At 43.3% G+C, this 15,950-nt stretch overlaps 1 protein-coding gene and 2 long non-coding RNA genes across 5 annotated transcripts in view; 2 read left to right on the forward strand and 1 right to left on the reverse strand.

The window, feature by feature from the left end:
* LOC120785473 overlaps positions 1-4,649 on the reverse strand; it is a 118,157-nt gene extending 113,508 nt beyond the window's left edge. The window contains exon 1 of the long non-coding RNA XR_005706607.1: positions 4,359-4,649. This is a non-coding gene — a long non-coding RNA (uncharacterized LOC120785473). The remainder of the gene's footprint in view (positions 1-4,358) is intronic.
* Positions 4,237-9,134, forward strand: LOC120785474. Its single transcript, XR_005706608.1, has 3 exons — positions 4,237-4,468; positions 6,261-6,307; positions 8,973-9,134. It is a non-coding gene; the product is annotated as an uncharacterized LOC120785474 (long non-coding RNA).
* Positions 9,135-12,734: 3,600 nt separating this feature from the next.
* On the forward strand, positions 12,735-15,276 carry hs3st1 (heparan sulfate (glucosamine) 3-O-sulfotransferase 1). 3 transcript variants are annotated; one of them, XM_040119165.1, is made up of 2 exons: positions 12,735-12,862; positions 13,546-15,276. In XM_040119165.1, exon 2 carries the CDS (start codon positions 13,687-13,689, stop codon positions 14,602-14,604), a length of 918 nt encoding a protein of 305 aa, XP_039975099.1. In that variant the 5' UTR covers positions 12,735-12,862; positions 13,546-13,686; the 3' UTR covers positions 14,605-15,276. The 3 variants fall into 3 exon arrangements, with proteins under 3 accessions (XP_039975099.1, XP_039975098.1, XP_039975100.1); XM_040119164.1 differs by lacking the exon at positions 12,735-12,862 and adding an exon at positions 12,891-12,990; XM_040119166.1 differs by lacking the exon at positions 12,735-12,862 and adding an exon at positions 13,018-13,126.
* The last annotated feature ends 674 nt before the right edge of the window (positions 15,277-15,950 follow it).

Genomic DNA, 15,950 nt, shown 5'->3' on the forward strand with positions numbered 1-15,950 from the left:
TCTTCGTTTTGTGAAAATTTGGGCTGCAACTAACAATTGTCTTCATTACCAATTAGTCTGACAATTTTTTTCCTGATCAGGAATGTCAGCGAGTACGGAAAAAGGCCCGTTGTAATTTCCCACAGCCCAAGGTCATGTCTTCAGATGTCTTGTTTTGATTGACCAACAGTCCAAAACCCACTTATCCCCAGTTTACTATCACGTATAAAAAAAGAAAAAGTATCAAATCCTCCCATGTGAGAAGCGTTAACCTGAGAATATGTTGCATTTTTACCTTTTTTAGCCTGCAAAAAAATAAATGATTAATCGACTATAAAAATAGTTGAGTATTTTTTCTGTCAATCGACTAATAGTTGCAGCTCTACATTGGAAGTGGATGGCTAGTATGAACAGGAGGAGAGATTACAGTAAGCAAAGCCTGTTTCAACGTTTAATACGGGCAGATGACTGCTGTCTACAGGCCGGTTTACACTTACCCCAGGGTAGGAACGAGGTTGTAGACTACGCAGGTGCCCTACGCCGTTGTGAGTATTTATACTTGTGTGCTAGGGTGTCTGCGTCGCTGGTCAATTACACTGCCAGAACGCTAGTTGGCGGCGAGGTTTCTATGCCACTGTGGTGAGTTTTCTTTGTGTACTTGTGTAACAATGGCGACTGAAAGTCAGCGGCTCATGTGCAAGTTGGAGCCGATAAAAGGTTGAACAACCGTTACTTTTACTGAAACTACTGCAACGCAGAAAAAGACAAGGCATCGGACCACCGACCATTGTACAACCATTGAACCCACTGAGGCAGAGGGAGGGTGAGTTTTCTGTGCTTGTCCAGACACAGAGCCATGGGGAGGACCAAGCGGACCAGTCACAGTTGTTGGCCATGTGTTGTGTTGCCATGACGTGTTGTTACATTTCTAGGGGAGGTGCACGTCAGTCTACGGCGCAGGATACACGGCTGTGGCGTTGAAGTATAGACGCAGAAGTATAAACTGGCCTTAATACAGACTTGGATAACTGTGAACCTCTCTTTTAATGGAGAGGTGGCAGTTGTGTTGTACTCGACTTGTAAAGTAGAAAAAAAAAAACTAAATTCCAGTGATACACTGAACAAATACATGTCTGCTGTGACCCATGTCCCCTCTCCCCGCACCTCCATCGTTGGACTGTTACTGAGCAATCATGGCCATTGATTTTCTCTCTTCTCAACGAACCTCTGTATGACGGCTGGCCTTTGTAAGTGGCCTCACTGGATTCCTAACAGCTGCCCTCTGTGGCCACGCTATTTGCTCGAAGATTTGGCCAATTTAACGCATTACTCGTGCCCCGTCGCGTCAAGGTGTACAGTATGGCTCTTTGAAATAGAGCATAGCTGCTCATCCTTTGTTAGTTTTTAATACATCTTCCATACCGTACTGAATATTCCTCTTCCTTTCCCCTCTTTGCTCCTAGACCCCCTTTTTTTTTTTTTTTTTTTTAAATAGATTTTGGGCTGACTAATTTTGAAGATACTGATGGTGCTGACATTATCACTTATCCCCAAAAATTCCACGTCAAGATATAAATTACTCAGAGTAGCTTCACCTTCAGCTGATCACAGGATCCTTTTTCATTTTTAAATCAAAATGCCAAACTAATAGATGTGTTTGACAATCAAGGCTATAATTCATCTTTGCACAATCTGCAGCGTGGCTTTTCTGCACAGAAACAGCTTTTTCTTTCATTCAAACAATGTCTTTTGAAACTGACAGCCAGCTCCCAGGGAGCTGGAGTTTTTCTCCATCGCTTCTGCCACTTCATTGCTCTGGATGGTTCTCTTAGCATGTCACACACCCTTTCCTGCATCTCTGCATTTAGATGCATATTTAGCACAACTTTGAACTGAACCTGCCACCATGGCAAACCCTAACAAGTGAGCTACTCAGGAAAACAAGAAAAGACCTTGGAATTAACTTGAACCATTAGTACAAAGCAGCATGAAAGAGCTTGATACCAACAACCGTAAACAAAGCAAGGAAGCCCAATATATTGCTTCTTTCATTATGTGAATGTGTGAGTCGTCCTCATGGGCCATACAGGCCAGCAATGTGTTAATTTAATTTCACTGTGAGAATGGATGGATGGGTGGATGAACAGAGGGGAGGTACAGAAATTCAACAATGACAGAAATAAAACAAACATTCAAAATAAACTCAGACAACTCATCCCAACCCGGCAGCAGCGGCAGACAAAAGGCATGTCAGGTTATCACGTTTGGTTTTTTTTTGTTTTTTAAAAACTCACAAGAATCCAGGCTGGCAGTCTTTTACTGAGAAATGTTATGTAGCCTTGATAAGCATCGGATGACCATCAGTGCATAAAGATGAGCATAAGGTTGGCAGCGAGTGTGGCAGACTGCGGCAGCAGTGTAAACCAAACAGTAGGAGCTCAGCAGTTTAGATGCAATTATGATATGGAAGGATAGTACAGCAAACTGTCAAACAAACATGTTACCTTAAGTAGAAGTACTCCTACAATGCTTCGCTGAAAATGAACTGTGTGGAGCCTATATGAATATGAGTATGTATCTTATTGGTCACAGAATACAAGGGAGAGGATTAGACATAGTATATTTAAAATGACGATCAAAGGAATTAATTGTCCTAAGCATTAACATCCGACTGCTCGGAATTATTCATTTAGATGTCAGATTTCTTTAAAAGCAACACAGCATGATCATATCGTCAAAACACTTGTCTACTGGAGTAAATATAAGACATTGTTTCATTGCCGAGGCCCCAGAAGTGGGCAATATCGATAAAATCCTAAATCAGGGCATATCTAATTTAATGCTGGGAATCAGTATACACACTCAGCAGCACCTCGCTAAAACTAATTTTAGTCTTTTGAATACATTTAGAGGTCTTTTTATTTTAGGAAACTGGAATCAGTACTTTAAGAGTTTCTGAAGAGTCAGTGCTGCCAGATTAGGCCATTGGGCTATTTTTTCTTTAAGTGAGCAGGTAAAAACCTACTTGAGTGGGCTGTTATAGTTTGGGCTGCTTTTTATATCATTAGGGTGGCTTCCACCTTGAAAATGTTGGACTATATTCCAAAGATTTTCAAAACTGCAATGGAGGCGCAGAAGGGGGAGAAATGAGGCAAACGTGCTGTGTAAGGTGAAAGGGACGGGTGCATACGGGCGCTTTTAAAAAAACAACGGGAGGTTAGTTATTGTAGTTTAGTCTGCTTACCTGCACCATCAGCAGCTGCAGCAGCAGCAGCGTCGGCGACGCGCAGCTCATGGAGGCAAGAAAGGTGGGGTACTTTAAAACCGTTAGTGCCTGATTGCTACAATGTGGGTCAAAAATCGGAGTCATAACTCAGTAAAATCCGAGCACACAGACATGACACATATTTTTAGATTCATTGTGACTTGAGTTGCTGAGGGTATCGATATCTCTGATGTCAATCACAAACCAAAGTCTATAAATCGTCTCAGAAATCATAGAAAAGTCATAAATTCCTTATTCCTGCAGAACTTGCCTAAGAATCATCAGGTTTTTAAGTTTTCTTCAGAATTAAGGTAATTCATTGATAGTTTTCAGTAAAACCAATATTGCAAGCAAACAGGAACTGTTAATAGCCAATTCGGCGCACTTAACTTTCCAAAATGTAAACAAATGTAGGCTTACTTCCTGTTTATTGTAAAAGTTTACATCTGTTTATGTAAGTGAAGACTTTAAAAACGTTTAATGTCACATTATCCAAAAGTAGAAAAACAGCATTTAAGGATCCTGATCGCTAAGCTCATCCTCTATATATATAGGGTGCACAAAAAAAAATAAATAAATAAAATAAATAAATAAAATCTGGCCACTTTTACGACCACTGGGCGGTTTCTAAACTCTAAAAGGGTTTTTTTCGTTTTTTGGTCGTCAGTCCAATCTGGCAACGGCTGTTATAGCACCATTTTCTAGAGAGCTGACTTTGCCGTGAGCCAAACTATAATCATCCAAAACCATGCAACCACCAAGAGAAAATACACAACTAAAGCAGTTCTGCCCACAACACAAACACACACACACACACACACACACACACACACACACACACACAGAGAGAGAGAGAATTCATATGTCACCACTATGCACATCAAAATGCAAGCGGCATGAAAGCATCATTATGCACCTGCCAGAGAACAACAGGAAACGAGCGCAGCCACAACAAGAAATTAAATCCCAGTTAAAAGCAAAGCAAACAAATGAACACAGCAGCAGAGCAGCGGGGCATTAGCGGCTAGCGGCCAACAACCGGGAGCGGATCCGCGCCAAAACAACCGACAGCTATTAAACACCAGCGACGGCACAGGCGGCAAACGCCTCTTACCTGTGCCAGGTGAAGCAGCGGTCACCTGGGCTGTCTCCCGCCGGACAATGAACAGACGGTGTTGGGTCCAGTAAACTCCCACGGCGGGGTCGGATGGGCACCTTCAGGGGGTAAATAAAAATCAATGCAGAAATACATGTGGTCGTTTTCACCCTAAAGTCGTCCAGGAGCAACGCGACGCAACGGTCGGCAGGTGAGCTCGAGTTGCAGATGCCCGGCAGCTTCGGTGTCACCTGTGCCAGGACGGCGAAACAGACCGAAACAGTGGCCACGACACCGGCCATTTGAATACACCGCTCTAATGGTGGCGGCCAATAGCGCCGCAGCAGTGGCGTGCGTGTGTGTGTGTGTGTGTGTGTGTGTGTGTGTGCGTGCGTGCGTGCGTGCGTGTGCGTGCGTGCGTGTTCACTCGGGCAAACCTGGCCCGGCCGGGAGCGTTCCGGAAGTGGGTGCGTGCCCCGCCTCTTCCTCTCTGCTACCTGGAGACACCGGTCCAGATGCAGCCCTGACCCTCCCCCTGTGTCGTGCCGACATCAGACCTACAACAGAACGCGTCCTGCCTTAGGAAGAATTAGATCCTAGAGAAATGTATATGAAAGTCATGACAATAGCATAAAAACGGCGTGGCAGGGAAATATATGCATTAGAAATGACATTTAAAAAAAATGTGGCTGAGTCTGAACGTTATGCGTGGCCTGAAATTACGACACTGAACTTAACTTCCAATTTGCAGCTTCTGGTTCTGCAGTTAGGGGACTCTTAAACAACAATAATGAACAACCGATTGTCCTCTTTTCGCACCACTTCTCGTTGTGAAAGGGTGCTACAGTATCCTAGTTAGAGCCTCAGCGCTGCTAAAAACACACTTTCAGAATTGTGAAACCTTTATTTGATTCGTGGAAGCAAAAGAAAAGGGCGATTCCACTTCAATACACCAGGTCTAGCTTTAAAAAACCGCCACATTTACACTCGTCTAACCTCGAATACATTAACAAGGAGAGTCAGGTAACTGTTTTTTAAAATACAGTTTCAGATTTGTGAAACCTTTACTCTATATCAGTAAAAAAAAAGCAAAAAAAACCCAAAAAAAACATCCAGACCACATCAGACCAGGTCTAGATCAAAAACCCTTACACATGGATTTGTAAAATCTGGACTCGATAAACAGGGATCATGTAAAGACGGGTTAAAACACAGTTTTAAATTTGTGAACCTAGACATGACTTGCGAATGAAAATGAAAATGCAGGGAAACTGTAATTGTTTTGCTCTCATTTATAAGACATCCCCTTTCACTTTCGTGATAGATAAATACAGTAAGCAACATCAAATGTGATGTTTAGGCTAAAAGCCTTTTTCAGGAAAGACATTTGGACATGACATCGCAGGACCTTAATTAACGAGTGCCGAATTCCATTCGCCTTCTTTTAGTTTCAGCGTCCTGGTATTGTTCCTGCTGCCGTTGCTTACTGGGACACTCAAGTGCCGTAGAAGGGAGCCATCGTCCGAGTCATCAGTAACACCTGCGCTTTTCCCACTGTCAAAGGTCAAAATGTCTGCTGCGAAAAGGGACCTATTGTTATTTCACGTGTCCCTGGATGGCGTTGATGTTTCTCCCCGGAGGGGAAGATGATTAGGAGGCTGGAATAGTAGATGATAATAATAATAATAACAGTTATACCCAACAGATGTTAACATGAGAAATAAGCTATATTGACTTGTCTCTGTCATGCTTCATTTTTTTTACTGTTTTATTATATTTAAATCTGTGTTCTCTGTTTTGAAAGTCGCTGGAGAAAGATCAGGGAGGCCCTGCACTGACTGCGGTCCCAGTAAATAATAAAGCTTAAAAAGAAGTTAAAGAATTTCATAATCATATGGTGTTGACTTTTTTTTTCCTCAGAGACAGGTTTTCCTGCTACTGCATCTTCTCCGGTTTCAACCTGACAGGTCAGTTCATGTTTTCAGGTATTTACACTGAAACTGAAACATCTGTAAACACGTTTCCAGACGTGTGTCTAACTAAAATTTGTGCTGCCCTTTTGAGCAGACCATCGCTTGTTTACTTTCCAACATTTTGTTAAAGCCATTGTCAGTTTCCCAAAATGTAGATCATTAAGTTTTATAGCATAACACCGCTTCAGATACTGTCTTGCTTAAAAAAAACGAAAAAAAAAACAACAACAACAACAAGGTGCTGTTTCCAGCTGTTCTGGTGTTTTAGTGCAGCAGGTACAAAACAGCCTTCATCCTGACACCTTTAATTATGACAGCACATTCTCGCAGGTCAGAGATTTTTATTTTTAATGAACACATAACAGGCTCAATAAAGAGAGCTGGATGTGAAATGGAAAAATGCTTTCACTGCTGCCGGGATCACCAAATACCCAGAAGCAGACCTGCTACTTAATTTCCTTTTTTGTGACTGGGGAGAGTTTTAAAATGCACTCAACTGGAGTTTCCAAAACATCTTTCTCACCAAATAGCCGCTAATCCCTCTTTTCATGCGCTTGAAAACTTACTTTGAAATAGAAAAAGCTGGATGATTCAGACCTCATAGTAAACCTTGGCTTGTCTTTTTTTCTGGGGGGGGGGGCATAAGGGCAAAAAATGAGACAGGTTGAAAAACATTTTTTTTAAAAGCCAAACACACAAGCACCACTCACATTCACATCTACAAGCATCCAAGCATCCAGGTCCCTTTCTGAGGTGGAGAGCGAGGAAGCGGCTGGTTGAAGTGTAGTAAAATATTTCAACTGTAGCTGTGTCAGAAGTTTTTCCACTAATCTCCTGAGTTGAGGTTCTCTGAGTGGGAAACTAAATATCTGTGTCTGAGGCCCGTCACACGGCGCTTCCTTCACGTGATGATCAAACCCCCCCCCTTCGGCAAGCTTTCGCTTTGTCTGAGAGAAGGGCGTCTTTTGAGAAACGAGGGATGAGGCGAGAAGAGATTGGCTGGTGGCGGCTGTGGAAGGGGGGGGGGGGGCTTGGAGGTAGAGCAGTAAAGAGAGTTGGAAGCAGGGTTAATCCCACACACTGTCATTATCCTCACTTCTTAGCCACAGTCTGCGAGCTTCCCCCCATAATGAAGGCCATTTCCAAGGATTTGCACCTGGCACAGACGTCAATTCTGCAGTAATTACCGATACAGACCGATTCCTCTTACCTTTAGCCTTTACTCTTCCTTATAAAGAGTAATCCCCCATCTTTCTGCACAACTGTAAGCCCGCAGAAAATGCAGCGTATACGGCACTTCGGCTTCTGACTGATAATGATAGTGATACTGTAAGAGAACAACCGCTTCCTCTCCGCATTTGTGCATCAATGTCAACAAACAAAGAGGCTTATTTGTTTCAACTCATTTCATGATCTATTTCTTTTATTGGTGATGATTTGCAGGGGGGGGGGGGTAAAATAATAATGCAGATATTCTATTATCCAATAAATAAAGTAAACCTGAGTGAAGATGTTAAGGCAAACCTGCTCTTCTAAGATCTTTGCATGAAAGCTTTTACGCCGTCTCCTACTTCATTGAAAAACAAGCACAATGACAGGGGGAGTGAAGGGAAAAAAGCTTGTGATCATGTTTATACAAAATGCCTGTTATAGATAACAAACTAAACTTATAGTTTTCTTATTTATGTTGATTGTGTCAGTTACGTTTTTGTTTTCTGGAAAAGCCGTAGTACGGAAACTAGCAGGGCTCACTGCATGTCAGCTGTGTCTAAACGGAGGACCCAGTGAGTCAGTGAGTAAAACTCCAGCTTCCCATGTGGCAACACTGTTACTTTCCCAGAACCTCACGTCACAGAGCATGACAGGGCATGGTGATCGGTGCACATACCCCCCCCTCCTTCACCTCGCAAAAGCCCGAGTTGTACGCATTGTGATGCACAGGCTGATGCATGATGACGACAGTAAAAGAAATTCATCCGACGTCACACAGAACGCTGAGAAAAAGTGCCCACTTTCGGCATTTTGTTACTGTTGTCAGTTGAGATGTTATTTGATAAAGATGGAAATATATTGGTCAGATAAATATTACAGTGAGCACGTTTGGTTGCATGGAACTGGTTTGGCAGCTTTCTGGAGCTCGATAAATGTGATCCTAATTACTTTATCTTACTAACCCACTGATTAAGTTCAGCTGTAATTTGTGTTCTCATGAACACCTCCCAGTCTGCCAGAAACTTGGACTGTTTCTCATTAAGTTTTGGTAATAGTTCTGGCTCCTATGTGGCCACTATGGAGCTACGCAACTCACTATTATGTCCCCAGGCAACCCGTTCCCATCAGAACTGTTTACAGTGCACGCAGCTAGGAATAAAACATTTAAGAGGGAAAACCTGATGCCACACGGATTTGTAAACCAATGCTGTAACATACTTATTAAACACATCTTCAAAGCATTTTGGCCAACTCATGTGCAGATGTTCATATCGCACGTAATCCTAAAATGTTGATACAGAACTGTAGAGTCCTAAACAGTACCGGCGAATGTAAACTGCTACTGCAAATTTGTTGTACAAATATTAACCTAATTCTTAGGACTCGGGGTTGCTCTCTAGGCTCTATTTTTATGACATGTTCTCTTGTCGAAAATTTCTTTTGACAGATTGCAGTTTTGAACTTCTATTACTGCAGCCTCACCGAGCCTGGAGGCTGCACCTGGGCGCTGAAATCGGCTTCAACTTGCTAAACTTGTCCCAGAAAAGGGCTGGTAAAGCTGACGAGAAGATGTTTCCATCACAATAGGGAGCAAGTGAAATAAAGATGGCTGAAGCCATGTGTTTGAGTGTTTTAATTTGACAGTGTGTGTGTGTGTGTATGTAGCTTTCATAAGCATCCTTCTCTGTTCGGATCACGCCAACGCTCCCAGCTAGTCAGGCGTGATCGGCTTCCTTTTGAGTTATTATTGTTGCCATTTACCGTCACGTTGTATTTACCCCCATTAACGACTGCAGTAGTGATCCGCACAGTGAACCCACTTGAACAAAGTACGCTGTTTCATTAGATAGCTGAAGCCCGCAGAGCGAGCTCGGTGACCTGCACTGTGCCACGGGTGGGTGTTGTGGCATGTGATGATTCACAGTGCATATAATTAAACTGTGGAATCAGGTGATGGAAAATAATAGCCTGTTGTTCCTCCTCAGGTGTTTAAAATGACAAAAGAACCATGATATACTGAATCAATTTCCACTTCACAATTAAGATAAGATATAACTGGATGAGCATTACAGGGAAATTCTCATTCTTGAGAATTTCAGGAAAAAAAAAAAAAAGGAAATATTCGTTTGGAGGAGAAAAAGCCGAACAACATTACCACTTGTAGCCTGAGGATGTTGCTGAGTGTTTTATCAAAAGCTAATAATAAGAAAATGGTTTGGTGGGGAATTTTAGATGAAAAACAATAACATCAAGTGTAAAATGGTTTACCATCACACCACTCACTAAGCCTGCAGAAATCTGTGTCTGTGAAAAAGGTAATAATGGTTAACTTTCCTACGTAGAAATATCTGATGTACATGTGGTATAAGTTCAACCTAAAAGTGACTCAAGTTCTGCATTAATTGGAGAGGATTTCTTTCTCCTTCTAGATTCACTTTTTATGGGATGTAAGCATGAGGTTAACAGACAGTAGAGCTGCTTAGACTATTCTCTGCAAAACAGCATTTTGGTATTAAATATTTTATCCCCTGAGCAGGTAAAACATATAAAAAACACACACTTTTAGGTCTTACTATATTTTCGCAGGACAGATTGGCATCAGAGCCATGACACACACACAAAGAGCATGCATATCATATACTGTATTTACCCATAAGAGTCTTTGGATCTCTGAAGCTTGCCGGAGCCAGATCAAACCCGCTTTTAATGCCATACACAGCTGGCACGAGCGCTGAAGAGAATTCAAGCATGCTGATCATGTAGCGACGCTGCAAGATTTGTCTGACTTACATCAGAAGTGAAAGGGGATTTGTTTGAATGAAAAGCAACACTTAATTTGTCTGCAACTTTCTTTAAACCCACGAGGGCTAAATATTTTTATAAGAATGTGGCTTTAGGACGTTAAAAGAGGAAATATGCAGTAGATGACACCTACTAAAGCAGAGAGAAGTCATTGTTGATGCTATTCGGTGGTGGAATGTAACCCAGCACATTTAGTCAAGCCCTGTACTTTGGTACACTTTAGCGGTACTTGCACTTTACTTGAGTACCGGAGCTAATAGTCACCTAGACGATTAAGACTTTTACACGCAAAACATACGACCAGATCGTCACAAATAACGTTTTCTTATAGATTACACGACTGCTGTATATATGTAGTTAAAATGTTCTCCACCTCAACCAGCTAAACTTTAGAAGAACATTAAAATGCACCTGAAAACGTAAGGAATCATAATAAAGCAATGGCAGAACGCAACGAGAGGGAGCCATTCTGTGGCCTGTGAGCACTCTGATGATTCTTTAAGGACATTTTTGATGCTAATACTTCTGTACTTTTACTCAAATAAAATTGTGCACTCAGGGCTTGTACGGTAATGGATTACTTATATAGTGTAGCGTCGCTACTTTTACTTAGGTAAAAGGTCTCTCAGTACTTCTTCCCTCACCGTTGATATTTCATTCTGTTTAACTGTAGTGAGCCGAGGATGAGGGAAGTCACCGAGGTTGCACCGAGCGTATTTATGCTCTCTGTGAATGCGCGCCATTGTCACGTTAATATGGTCGGACGCCTCTGATGATCCTCAAAGCGGGATTACAGGCTATTGTAAAAAAAAAAAAAAAAAAAAACGCAGAGCTCCACGACTTTGCTGAATTCACACTTCTCCGGAGGAGAGATGAGGGCAGAATCTGAGGATTATCAAACTGCATCTAAAAAAAAAAAAAAATCAATGTGGGGAAACTCTCTGCCGTATCAGCACTTATACTTTGGCGGAGTAAATAAAGCACATGCGTTCAGAGGAGAGGGTGTGTTTAAGAAGTGCGGTTGACCTTCTGCTGTGGCACCGGACCTCCTGCGCGTATGCCTGCCCCCCCCCCTCCATAGGTAGAGCGTTCCTTTAATGTCCCCGATGGCCTTCCGTTAAATAACCCACGCAGCAGAAATTTTTCGCAAACAAGGGTAAAAAACAAATCCGATGGCATCCATATTCAATGGCAAAGCCCTTAAGCCTTCAATACTCGAGGCATAGTGTGAGCATGGGAATCAGGCTCTGCTCTGCTCTGCTCTACCGACCAGTCACAGCTGACACAGGTTTGATGCCGACACGCGCTGAAATCAAACCTGAGCGTTTCATAGCGACGTCGGTAGATTTTGCCACGATCACATTCCCATGACGGGGAACCGACGCTGCCCGTCTGAGCGGATCTCTCGCCACCCCCCGCGGGGCATAAGTGACGCGAAGCTGGCGAGGCTTTCGGCGGGAGTGACGTGCCACTTGCTCATCACCTTCTACACCCAGGACTTCCTCAACCGCGACCCCCCCGTGCTGCGGTGACTCAAGAGCACACCGTGACACACGCTGCGGTGCGGTGCGGCGATTCGACATCAGCAAATCGGAAGTTCGGGTCGGGGAGACGTTTTGGACCCGCAACTGCTGAACTGGCTGGGGGGTGTGAACGTCCCCCCTGCATCCAAAAAAAACAAAACAAAAAAACATGCAGCTCAACAGGTGGTGGGATTGTGCAACTCGGTGCCTGAGACTGCCCACAGATGCACTGGCACTGTGGACAAAGGAGGAGAAGAATGCCAGGGATGAATGACCGGCCTGTCTCTGTCATTGATTTCCCATGAAAGCGGAGAGCAAAGAGAGGGCTCCTGGGGGGCTCATCCGAATAGCCCTTTTAAATCCAAATCCCGATAAGGCCCACGCTCCCTATGAGCAACAATTGTTTTTTTTTTTTTTTTTGTATAGACCAACTCAGACTGCTTGCGTTGAAGATTTGGGTTCTTTGTGGTAAATGCCGATTAATCGGCCACAGAAATCGTTCCCCCGTAAATTCGAAGCAAAATTTTCTGACACGTAATCGCATCTGTCTCAGGTATTTGGCCGGATTTTCACGGAAGCCCCACACTTGGTTCACCTGGATCACCCCCCCCTTATATCAGAGCATACCAGCGGTGTTGTCTCTGTCAAATACCATTACATTACATCAACATGAGTCACGGGGGGGGGGGAGTGGTCCTGAAGGCGTAATGTAGGCGTACGCTTCTACACAGCAACTGACAGTCAAAAACCGGGAGGACTCGTCGGGCAGCGAGGCACAGCACGGCGGAGGCGCTCCGGCGAAGTTGTGCACCGGTCGGAAGGCGACTTTGGTTTGTTGTTTTTTTTTTTTTTTTTTTTTTTTTTATTGCGCGCCCGAGAGCGACCGCGGAGACGGTTGCGGAGCCGGTTCACACGCTGCCCGCTGTGTCGGGAGTATCGGTGCTGCGAGAGCAGAGAGCCCGGAGCTGCACGACATGAAATCTCCGTCGGCTGGACGATTATAGTTGAGAAGGTAAGAGGTCCACGACACTTCATGGATTTTCTTGCTCAATGCGAACGCAAGGACATACCGAGACTGTTAAAAAGGTGTCAACTGTAAAACAAACAAACATGACAGCAGGCGAAAAACACTCTGTTCCGGTGTGTGCAACCTATAATTGTTTCGTCCAGCCTTTTAATTTGCACTATTTACCACACCTGCCTGATGATTTGTTTTCCTGCAGCCAGTAGATTTCTCCGAGCTCGGATTCACTGTGCAGCTTTTCCTCTCTAACATGTATTTATCAAGGCAAATGTTCACAGTATTGCATTGTATACTTTTGTTTTATCTTCACGGATTCTAAACCAGTAGTCCTGGAGGTTCAAACCCAAGAAAGTCTGACATTGAAAATGACACTGAAACATCTTTGTTTTAAAGATGCGAATGTTTAAAATGATTGATAAAAAACTGAAGACACTGATTCATTGTGGTTTGTAGTCTTCCATGATGTGCGGAGTTTAAAGTTTAATCCCTTCAGTAAACGTAGATGATATGCGAATGTTGCCTCCTGAAACTTGTGGACTTTGAGTCATAAAACTATGACGATCGGGCATGTCGTTTACTGCCAGAAGGATTATGCACTAGCAGGTATTTTCCAGAGGTGTTTTTGTTTCATCAGGTATCCTCTAATCACAGCTTTTTTTCTCCCCTCGCAGTTACTGCTGCCGGCAGAGAAGAGGCAGTTTTTTTTTGCTTTTCAGCTGGACCATTGTCCTCAGGGAAGCTGCTCTTTCAATGTGGGATACGGTTTTGGTGCTTTCGCCAGGCTGAAATCCCCCAGGGTCAGGACCTCCCTCATGGCAGCCTTGCTCCTCGGGCTGCTGCTTTTTGCAATGCAGTCTCCCCCAGTCCCCTCGAGACCGTTGGCTGACGGGGGGCCGCCTTCACCTCCCACCTCATCGCCCGCTGACAACGGGACCGCCACCCACCCAAACGGGACCCTCCAGCATCTTCCACAGATCATAATTATCGGTGTGAGGAAAGGGGGGACGCGGGCGCTGATTGAGATGCTCAGTCTGCACCGCGCGGTGGCAGCGGCTCAGAACGAGGTGCACTTCTTTGACTGGGAGAGTCACTTTCAGAAGGGCTTGTCGTGGTACCTCAGCCAGATGCCCTACGCCTTCCCCGACCAGCTGACGGTAGAGAAGACCCCGGCCTACTTTACCTCCACTAAAGTCCCGAGACGCATCCATCAGATGAACCCTGACATCAAGCTGCTGCTCATCCTCAGAGACCCCACAGAGCGGGTGCTCTCGGACTACACCCAAGTCTTTTACAACCGTCTCCAGAAGCACAAGCAGTACCAGCCCATCGAGTCCATGCTGGTGAAGGATGGCGAGATCAATCTGGGATACAAGGCCCTCAATCGCAGCCTGTACTATGTGCACATGCAGAACTGGCTGCAGTACTTCCCAGTGGAGAGTATTCACGTTGTGGACGGCGATGAGTTGATCAGGGACCCCTTCCCTGAGATGAAAAAGGTGGAACGATTCCTCAAGCTGGAACCCCAGATAAACGCTTCAAACTTTTACTTCAATAAAACAAAAGGATTCTACTGTTTGAGAGACCACGGGCGAGAAAGGTGTTTACACGACTCAAAGGGCAGGGCTCACCCTCATGTGGCACCTGCCATCCTGCAAAAACTCTACCAGTTCTTTCACGAACCCAACAAGAAGTTCTTTGAGCTGGTGGGTCGCACCTTCAACTGGAAATGAACGTTCGAGCCTCAGTAGTTCGGTGTAGAGTTCCTTGGGGATAATCTCCACAAGCTGTCCTTTTTTTCCTTATTAACAGTGTAGATGAAGAGACAAAGCTGATGTAAATTTAAACTAAATCTATTTTTGTACTAGTATGTTTGTTACAGGAGTATGATGGAGCCAAATATCAGGGCAGACTGCAGTTCATGACATGCTCTCTTATTGCATGTCTTGTTTTTTCTTCTTAAAACATATCCATCTTGCTGTCTCCCTGTACTGTTAGAAGCGCTCACTACTGCTCAGCTCCTCTAATCAAAGCAGACAACTTATTATGACATTGATAATGACATTCAGACTTTAGACTGTGCCACTAATGTGTTACATAAAGATAAGTACCCGGCATTTTTAATATCGTCATACCTTCTTGTTTCACTTCACGTAATGTGACATTATTAACGTCTAACTGCATTTAGAGCTCTGAAGGACCTTTACCTGCTGCTATGATTATGTCAGTCACTTTCAGGCACATGCTGTACTGAATATGTATTTGTTTTTTTGTTTTTGTTTTTGTTTTTTTTTTACTCAAAATGTATCTTTATGTAAGAGTCAGTTATATAAATGCTCTGTTCACATCATATATTTGCTGATCATTACAGTGTACTGTAAATAGATTTTTTTTTTTTTTTTAAAGTGAAGAATTAATACCATAATAAAGATGTATTTTATTTTTAGCATGTCTGATGTTGTTTTTTTTCATCCTGGTCTATCTATTTTTATTCATCCATTATGTCTGCTGTGCAGTTCGTCTTAGATCTTAACAAGCTGAGGATGACTTAAGTCATGCCTTACACTCAGTTAACAGTTATGAGCCCGGGTCTGTGTATAGGCTGCACCTGGCATTGTGGACTATTTGATAACATTATTGACACGGGGGAGGTTTGAACATTTTGTCCGTGCTGTCTCTAACATGCACATAAAACAAAGGTGCAGAGTTAATATTTAGGATCTTAATTTTCTTGACCTCAGCGGGTATTTGCATCTTAAAAAAAAAAAAAAAAAAAAAGGCCTTTGCTGCTCGGGAAGCTGCTTTCTGTCCATCTGATGAAACCTCCAACCGAGAACAGTGGCATTCATTATTGAGTTCAGGTTTTTTTTTTTTTTTTTTCTTTTAATACATATATACAGTAAATTCTACTATCATAAATTAGGATTAGTGTAAGAGAATTGAGAGTGGGCAGATAAGTGAACTCAGATTTGAGCACAATCCAAACCAAGAGAGTTGTTAAGTTGTTTATGCCCAAGGGTGCGATCTTCTTACTTTTTTTTTTTTTTTTTTTTTTAGAGAGGCAAGGGATTATTTATTC

Source organism: Xiphias gladius, chromosome 23 (genome assembly GCF_016859285.1).
Source record: "Xiphias gladius isolate SHS-SW01 ecotype Sanya breed wild chromosome 23, ASM1685928v1, whole genome shotgun sequence".
NCBI classification, from domain to species: Eukaryota; Metazoa; Chordata; class Actinopteri; order Istiophoriformes; family Xiphiidae; genus Xiphias; species Xiphias gladius.

Bases quoted from the DNA above. Each gene is read 5' to 3' on its own strand.
- hs3st1 (XM_040119164.1), top strand. From the start codon at position 12,901: ATGCGAACGCAAGGACATACCGAGACTGTTAAAAAGGTGTCAACTGTA. The intron at 12,991-13,545 runs GTGTGTGCAACC...CTCCCCTCGCAG, and splicing joins GCGAAAAACACTCTGTTCCG to TTACTGCTGCCGGCAGAGAA.